Here is a 9,495-nt window from a genome sequence, read left to right as displayed (position 1 = left end):
ATTTACCTGTACTTATTAATGAGCATAATAAGAATCAATATATTTATTATGCATCTTAATAAATCTTAAGGAGCATTGCAACATTGTCATCCCTTATTCATTAGAATTATATTTCTCCGTTTACATAAAAACACAGTTTTATCAAACTTTCTTTTATATGTACAGTACTGCTGGCTTCTTAGTTGAATATTATTTGCATTTTATATAGGTTATCAGAATACAGAATCATATTCAATATTTATTTAGAGTATACATGAGTTTACAGAGCAATACATCTCTGAGAATATATCCTCACTTATCAATTTCTGTAAAAAATTATAATGTAAGGAAGAAAAACGTAGAGAAATATTCAAGCATTTATCTGCGTTCAGGAAAAGGCTAAAATATTGCGTATAATAATAGGTTAACAACGTCAAAAGCCAATAATTAACTGTCATAGGTTAAGTTGCAATCGGGTTTGATCTTCCAGTTCAACCGAACCTAATAAAATTTCTGGTGGGCGCTCTCACAGGTCTAACATCAAGCAATGACTCGCCGGTTTCAGAGGAAGAGGATGATTCAGGGTATTCGACAGATACATCCCGTTTGCCGAATCTCAGAAAGTTGCGGTTGCGGCCGAAGCGCAAAAAGCCTCGGTTATACCCACGTTTGTTTATGTCCTTTGTATCCTCAGAAGAGAATTCGTTAATAATTTCATCTTCTGGACGGATATCTCTGGCCCAGGCGGAGGGGCCGTAATTAGGTAGTGATACATATACACCTGGAACAGCTCTCTTCCAGCGCTGAGAAGTTATCTTCTCTGACTCAGAAGAATTAATGTTGTGTGATGATAAGTTTTGCTGCACTGGTGTGGTTGAGGGCTCAGATGTGGTTTCAAGAGATTTTATTTTTTTAACGCAGCCATTGAGTGACAGGGAACTGAGCTGACAGTCGACGGAGCGACCGAACCTCAGGAAATTGCGTGAAGGATCACGACCGAAACGTAGGAAGTTGCGACTTCGCTTCTCAGCTAAACCAGTGAGTTCGTCGTTGTCGTAGTCGCCATAGTTACTGCGCCCGAATCTGATGAAACGAAAAATGTTAATTCAGTTATACATTTGGTTATTTCGTCCTATATTAGTTTATTTTTTTTATAATTTTAATTGCAAAGTTTTATTAATACATTTCCAGTGAATTTGGTAAATTTGCAGTTTTTATTAAATAGTTTGCTATAAAATTTTAGCTCCATTTAGATTTCTTTCTTATATATATTCTAGTCAGGAAAAGTTGGAAATAACAGTTAATATATTAAATGGTTTCATATATTGAGAATTTGAATTCCATAATTAAGCAAAAGGTTAGCATTAAAATTAAGATGTCTTTAAAAAACAATCAGAAATTTGAAGTACAAAGCTTTTCAGCTCAACAAACCTGAGGAAATTGCGGCCTCTTTTGTTCTCCACATCATTGCTACCAGACATGGGGTTTAGAAGAGAGATAATTAAAAGTAAATACAAAGATTATTACAATGAGTAACTGATTAAGAAAAAAAATTGATTACCAAGAGGAAATTGTCCCAGTCTTGTCCAAGACACACTATATCGTGCATAAATTCCAACAAATATTTCTCTCTGCATGCACTCTCCCCTGCATACACTTTTCCCTAAATTATCTTATATCTATGTACATAAATACTTTGATAAAATTCAGTGAGAAGTATAAACGCAATGAGAGTAAACAAGATCGCAAAGGTTGCTGCTTATATTCTAAGTAGCCACATATACTGTTGTAATATAATTTAAGTGATGTTTGAGTGAAGACCTTAGAAAGAAATGCCTAGCGTTGCTGTTTTACAACAAGAATAAAAGAAAAAAAAAGTAGGGCTGTTGATAGAATACTAAAAACGGAAGCAAACATTGATTCAGCACACGAGGTTGGCTGAAGACTAGGCTAGCTCCTGTTGGTATGTGATGATGGTTACAGTCCCTAACATATATTTCTTTTAGATTTGGGATAAACTAAGAGAGTAGTTCGTTGCGTGTCGAGTCTACAACACTGTAAAAGGATAATGGAAAGACAAGTGGAAATTTGTAAAGATAGCTCTGTGGTTCACTGCTTTGAGTAACTGTGGAGAATTATGTAAAGATTAACACAGTAATTGTGGAGAATTATGTAAAGATTATCACAGTAACTGTGGAGAACAGTGTCAAAACTAACACAGTAACTGTGGAGAACAGTGTCAAGACTAACACAGTAACTGTGGAGAACAGTGTCAAGACTAACACAGTAACTGTGGAGAATTATGTAAAGATTAACACAGTAACTGTGGAGAACAGTGTCAAGACTAACACAGTAACTGTGGAGAATTATGTAAAGATTAACACAGTAACTGTGGAGAACAGTGTCAAAACTAACACAGTAACTGTGGAGAACTATGTGGAGACTAACACAGTAACTGTGGAGAACAGTGTCAAGACTAACACAGTAACTGTGGAGAACAGTGTCAAGACTAACACAGTAACTGTGGAGAACTATGTGAAGACTAACACATTAACTGTGCAGAACTATATGGAGACTAACACAGTAACTGTGGAGACTAACACAGTAACTGTGGAGAACTATGTGGAGACTAACACAGTAACTGTGGAGAACTATGTGGAGACTAACACAGTAACTGTGGAGAACTGTGAAGACTAACACAGTAACTGTGGAGAACTATGTGGAGCCTAACACAGTAACTGTGGAGAACTGTGAAGACTAACACAGTAACTGTGGAGACTAACAAAGCAGCTGTGAAGACTAACACAGTAACTGTGGAGAACTATGTGGAGACTAACACAGTAACTATGGAGAACTGTGAAGACTAACACAGTAACTGTGAAGATTAACACAGTAACTGTGAAGACTAACACAGCAACTGTGATGACTAACACAGTAACTGTGAAGACTAACACAGTAACTGTGGAGACTAACACAGTAACTGTGGAGACTAACACAGTACCTGTGGAGACTAACACAGTAACTGTGAAGACTAACACAGTAACTGTGGAGACTAACACAGCAACTGTGAAGACTAACACAGTAACTGTGAAGACTAACACAGTAACTGTGGAGACTAACACAGCAACTGTGAAGACTAACACAGTAACTGTGAAGACTAACACAGTAATTGTGGAGACTAACACAGTAACTGTGGAGACTAACACAGTAACTGTGAAGACTAACACAGTAACTGTGGAGACTAACACAGTAACTGTGGAGACTAACACAGTAACTGTGGAGACTAACACAGTAACTGTGAAGACTAACACAGTAACTGTGGAGACTAACACAGTAACTGTGGAGACTAACACAGTAACTGTGGAGACTAACACAGTAACTGTGGAGAACTATGTGAAGACTAACACAGTAACTGTGGAGAACTATGTGGAGACGTAATAATATACTATTTGTGAGACTCAAATTTCTAATGTTTAATTCTTTGTGTATAACATATCTCTGTAAAGTACTGAGGGAATGTTAAACTTATGTCGATTAAACACCATGAAAAAGAATATTGAGTCAAACTGAGGAACTTTAAAAAGAAGAACTCTTTCTATTTAGGAAAAATGACCGATTTCTTCTTCTGGGCTCTTCATCCAAAGAATTAGAGCATTTCTTCCTTTTTGATAGAATGTGACTGCGTCACATTACAGAGGCACTTAAAAACCCAAGTGTGTTTAGCACTTCCCATTCGTGTAATAAACTAGAAGTGTGTCGATCGATACACGACCCGATAAACGGGTCCCAATGTTGCATAACCCAGCAACGTTTGCATCAATTCACGATTAATAAATACAAGCTCCAAAAAAAACTTCATCACCCCATGCACTGATTCTTATAATTCCATATATATTCTAATTATACGAATAGTTAAAACATTTAATCACTTGCTCACCTCAAGTAGTTTCTGTTAGTAAAACCTCCATTCAGATCATCCTGACCGACTATATATAAACCATCAACACTGCCCATCAGTGCCTGGTTTTCTGCGTCGATGGAGTTGTCTGGTGTTGCATAAACAGTGAGAGCGTAGGAACACCAAGGGAAGGATTCCAGATGTATCCTGGCTGCCAGCAGCAAGATGCACAACCTGCAGCAGTGACAGAGGCCAAGTGTTCAGATGTACTCAGTAAATCTTTTAATGAGAATATATTAAAATGTTTTAACACACACACATACACACAGCGGCCAGTGAAGAGGCGGAGTCAGTAGCTATGAATCGACCCTTGCAACCACAACTAGGTGAGTGCACACGGTGAACATAACACCGAGCATATCTCCGGAGGCCCACATCAACCAGATAACTGCTGCAGCATATGGGCACCTGGCAAACCTGAGAATAGCGTTCCGATACCTTAATAAGGAATCGTTCAAGATACTGTACAGTACTGTATACGTCAGGCCCATACTGGAGTATCCTACACCAGTTTGGAACCCACACCTGGTCAAGCACGTCAAGAAGTTAGAGAAAGTGTAAAGGTTTGCAACAAGGCTAGTTCCGGAGCTCAGGGGAATGTCCTACAAAGAAAGGTTGAGGGAAATCGGCCTGACGACACTGGAGAACGGGAGAGTTAGGGGAGACATGATAACGACATACAAAATACTGCGTGGAATAGATAAGGTGGACAGAGACAGGATGTTCCAGAGATGGGACACAGAAACAAGGGGTCACAATTGGAAGCTGAAGACTCAGAAGAGTCAAAGGGATATTAGGAAGTATTTCTTCAGTCAGAGTTGTCAGGAAGTGGAATAGTCTAGCAAGTGATATAGTGGAGGCAGGCACCATACATAGCTTAAAGACGAGGTATGATAAAGCTCAAGGAGCAGAGAGAGGACTTAGTAGAGATCAGTGAAGAGGCGGGGCCAGGAGCTATGACTGGACCCCTTTAACCACAAGTAGGTGAGTACACATACATTCATGCACATACCAGTCCAAACACTGTAACCACTCAGCCACAGATCTGAATTTACAACCAGCACAACTTTGACTTGGTTGTATCATCGGCTCCATCTCTGACACTACTGTCTCATTCCTCAGCCTCAGAACCTTTCATGGAACGCCTTTTCTTATAATTCTTAAAGCCAGCTAGTCCAAGAACCCAGGTTAGCCATAATAACTGACTGTTAATGAGCAAGAGAATACTGGGTGGGGACTCGAACCGTGGTCTTTGTACATCCCATGGAAAATATTATCACCACTAAACTACAAAGCTTACACTAGGATGATTTGACAACGAGCACTAGTGAGACAAGGTTGTACCAGAAGTTACCAACTATCACTCTTCTATACCATCCCATATTCCCTAAACTTTCAAGGCTCGTCTGTTCTCTTTGTCTATAAACCCAAGATAAGTTATAATGAACGCACTCCGTCATTGCAGGTTCTAGGCAGAACGTCATATCCATTCAGTCACAAGAGCTTTAACTGGATGAAAAGAAAAAAAAAAAAAAAACATCATTGTGAGGTGGTCAATGATGACAATGTTTCTGGACAACAAGGAGATGCTAGAGAAATAGGGAGCTGATGTGAAGACATTGTGATGCCCTTGTTGAGCAGGAAGCGTCCAATTACATTACTGACGAAAAGAAAATAATCTGCTGTTCTTAGTGTGAAGAACTGCCAAACAAAGCAACTATATATGAACAATGTTACCCTCACTCATGCTGACGCACAAACTATCTAGTACTGTATTTATCAAGGACGCAGACATCACCTAATGTCAAATTTATGTTGCGCGTTAAAAATGTAGAACCCGATTCTCCAGGAAATTGAAAGAGAACTTGGTTCTTAATGCCCTTTATGTTATGTTGAGACATGAGCCATGACTCTGACTGCCCGCTAAGTAGTTGACCTGGATTGTAATTTTGGAACTTGTAAACAGAGTAGGGAAATTAGAGGAATCTATAACGTTATACATTTGTATAGCGTTATAGGAAGTATTACATAATCCTACAGAAATACTAATACATGGAACGAGATTCAGAACAAGTGAAAGAAAGCTTTGTTATTGAAATGGTATTCTCACCTTCTGGAACAAGAATGTAAATGATCACGTACCGTTAGAATGAGATTCTGGATGAGGGCTATTTCCTGCTTATTCAATGTGAAACTGTGATGAATGGTTTGAAAAACCGACAATTTGAAGATTGAGACACTTATACAACATGTGGATTCTTTAGATATGTTGCATAAGTGTCTCAATCTTCAACTTGTCGATTTTTCCAACCATTCATCACAACTGTCAGACATTGCAGCATCATGGGATCTTGTTACAAAGAATTCTTCAACACTTGTTCAACCTTCGGACGAAGACCTACTTCGACTAGTGGATGGTACCACTATGACCCCGCCTCCTCCTGCTTCACCTCACCTCACTACAGTATATAAGCCACGTCTACGGCCCTATGCTGTACATTCTACAAGATTGATGGACTGAACACATCGACCCCAGGCTGAGGGACTGATTACCTCAAACTCCTCCTCTCCTTACGCCTTTCTACTTTGTATTGGACTGATGAAGCCACTGTGTGGCGAAACGTTTCCTGAATAAAGATTCCCATATGTTGTATAAATGTCTCAATCTTCAATGTGAAACTGTTGAAAGCGCATGAGCAGCAGGGACGAGAGTTAATAATGCATTCTTAAACGAAATTGAGAACTACTGCAGCATGACTCTGACATGGAAAAGCATGAACTCCTGGAACAATGAGCTTAACTACAGGAAGAAAGGTGTTTATTGCTGGATCGACGTACCTAAACTACTCTGATAAGACTAAGAACGATGTAATGAAAAAAAATGAACATCTAAAATCATTCCAAGAAATGTATGGATGAATTTTGTGATATTCGATAACTCCACTGAGCCACTGATATCAACAGGATGTAACTCACCACTGAAGAAATATCAAGAAACCAGGAGCCAATAATATTACGAGTGTTACCATTTGATAATTTTCATTTCGAAGAGGCTTCTTGAACACAAGTGTCAACCAGCGCTGTGGAGGAACCTAATTTTAGTGACGTACCTTATCATACTGGTTGTTGAAGTATGCATTGAGAGAGTGTTAGTGTTTAGAAGAAAAGAAGGGAGCAGGATTTTCTTCCTTCACTGATGGAAGCTGAGTGAATGCTCCCTGTTTATCTCTGGTTGGGTTATATCAAGCAGATCTGCCCACCTCTTCCCACAGTGCTTCTTTCCCTGGGGAGGCTTATATGTCACTGATAGTTGTCAGTACGAGATACTAGTGGTGCCACAAGGGCACAGGGGATATTGTTTATATTAAAATTAGAGATAAAAACCCCCTTCAATATACTAAATTTTTTTCTCCTACTTTTACAAACACACACACACACACACACACACACACACACACACACACACACACACACACACACACACACACACACACACACACACACACACACACACTCACACACACACACACACACACACACACAAGAGTGGGGTTCCAAAAGGGTCAGTTCTAGGACCAGTGCTATTCTTGGTATATGTGAATGAATAACAAAAAAGGCACAATACCGTGACTGGAATGATACACAAATAACCCGCACATAAAAGAGAGAAGCTTACGACGACGTTTCGGTCCGACTTGGACCATTGACAGAGTCACACTAACCAGAAGTGGAGCAGGACGGCTATATATAGGCGTCCTGCTCCACTTCTGGTTAGTGTGATTTTGTCAATGGTCCAAGTCGGACCGAAACGTCGTCGTAAGCTTCTCTTTTATATGCGGGTTATTTGTGTATTGTGTATACGTGAATGATATGATTGAAGGAATACACTCAGAAGTGTCACTGTTCGCAGATGATGTGAAGTTAATGAGAATCAAATCAGATGCAGATCAGGCAGGTCTACAAAGAGACCTGGACAGGCTGGACACCAGGTCCAGCAACTGGCTCCTAGAATTTAACCCTGCCAAATGCAGTCATGAAGATAGGGGAAGAGCAAAGAAGACCGCAGACATAGTATAGTCTAGGTGACCAAAGACTGCGAACTTCAATGAAGGAAAAAGATCATGGGGTGAGTATAATACCGAGCACATCTCCTGAGGCGCACATCAATCAGATAACTGCTGTAGCGTACGGGCGTCTGGCAAACCTAAGGATAGCGTTCTGATACCTCAGTAAGGAATCGTTGAAGACTCTGTACACCATATACGTCAGGTCCACACTAGAGTATGCAGCACCGGTTTGGAATCCACACCTGGTCAAGCACGTCAAGAAATGAGAGAAAGTCCAAAGGTTTGAAACAAGGTTAGTTCCGGAGCTCAGGGAAATGTCTTACGAAGAAAGGTTGAGGGAAATCGGCCTGACTACACTGGAGGACAGGAGGGTCAGGGGAGACATGATAACAACATACAAAATACTGCGTGGAATAGATAAGGTGGACAGACAGGATGTTTCAGAGAGGGGACACAAACAAGGGGTCACAACTGGAAGATGAAAACTCAGACGAGTCACAGGGATGTTAGGAAGTATTTCTTCAGTCATAGAGTAGTCAGGAAGTGGAATAGCATAGCAAGTGATGTAGTGGAGGCAGGAACCATACATAGCTTTAAGATGAGGTATGACAGCTCAGGGAGCAGAGAGAGGACCTAGTAGCGATCAGTGAAGAGGCGGGGCCAGGAGCTGAGTCTCGACCCCTGCAACCACAATTAGGGGAGTACCTCCCTCCACCAGCTCACCGGCTTCAGTCCACCAGGTGGTCAGAAAGCAAACACTGCAAAACGAGAGCAGATAAATGTCTACACTACATTATGTACAATACATAAGAGAATACATGAGCAACCACACTCACTATCCCCTTCACATAACGAATCACCAAAGTAAACATCTGAGTGTGGTTTCTCGGCACGTGAAAGAAATGTAGGACTGTGATCACTATACTGAAAAAAATCTGCACTTTCAACACCAAGCAAGAGCCTTCCTTTTTCTTGGAGCATAAATGGTAAGTTTACTGGTAATAATTGTCCTGCTGTTTTTTTTCAAGAATGCAGCACTAACATCAACAAAACTGGCTTACATTTGCAGAGAAAATGACAGTGCATCATTATAAGTAGTCATTACAGGAACACTAAGAATATTATCACTTTGCATACAGGCTGTGTAAAGCAATGTCATATTACATCTCAACTTACAAAAATTTAAAGTACTTGAAGAGTACAATTGCATATATAGATATATAACTGACACAGTGGTTCATGAAAAGCAAATAACCCGCCACATACTCACAACTGTGGTATCTAGTATATCAATGATATTATTCGTAAGTTATCAAATATACTTCATGGCAGTCAGTGAACATGCTGAGTTTCATCATTTGTGTGACCCCTGGCAATATCCACTGACTCTCGCTGAGTACAGGGAAAACATACAAACTTCACATCTCTCCATACACATCTCTTCCCTCAACAAGCGTCTGTAACGCAAAACATGCTGAATGTGCTCAGGTA

General features: G+C 40.0%; 1 protein-coding gene across 1 annotated transcript in view; it reads right to left on the bottom strand.

Moving 5' to 3' along the window:
- Window positions 1–394: 394 nt before the first annotated feature.
- Window positions 395–9,495, bottom strand: part of LOC128703726 (uncharacterized) — a 49,498-nt gene continuing 40,397 nt past the window's right edge. Inside the window, exons 6-8 of the mRNA XM_053798500.2 lie at window positions 9,066–9,144; window positions 3,917–4,111; window positions 395–1,062 (exon numbers count right to left, since the gene is read on the bottom strand). Coding sequence (XP_053654475.2) covers window positions 471–1,062; window positions 3,917–4,111; window positions 9,066–9,144 — 866 coding nt within the window. The 3' untranslated portion in view covers window positions 395–470. The remainder of the gene's footprint in view (window positions 1,063–3,916; window positions 4,112–9,065; window positions 9,145–9,495) is intronic.

The sequence above is a fragment of the Cherax quadricarinatus genome, chromosome 76 (assembly GCF_038502225.1).
Source record: "Cherax quadricarinatus isolate ZL_2023a chromosome 76, ASM3850222v1, whole genome shotgun sequence".
NCBI classification, from domain to species: Eukaryota; Metazoa; Arthropoda; class Malacostraca; order Decapoda; family Parastacidae; genus Cherax; species Cherax quadricarinatus.
Note: the sequence above shows the minus strand (reverse complement) of the source record. Positions and strands in the feature narration are given on the sequence as shown.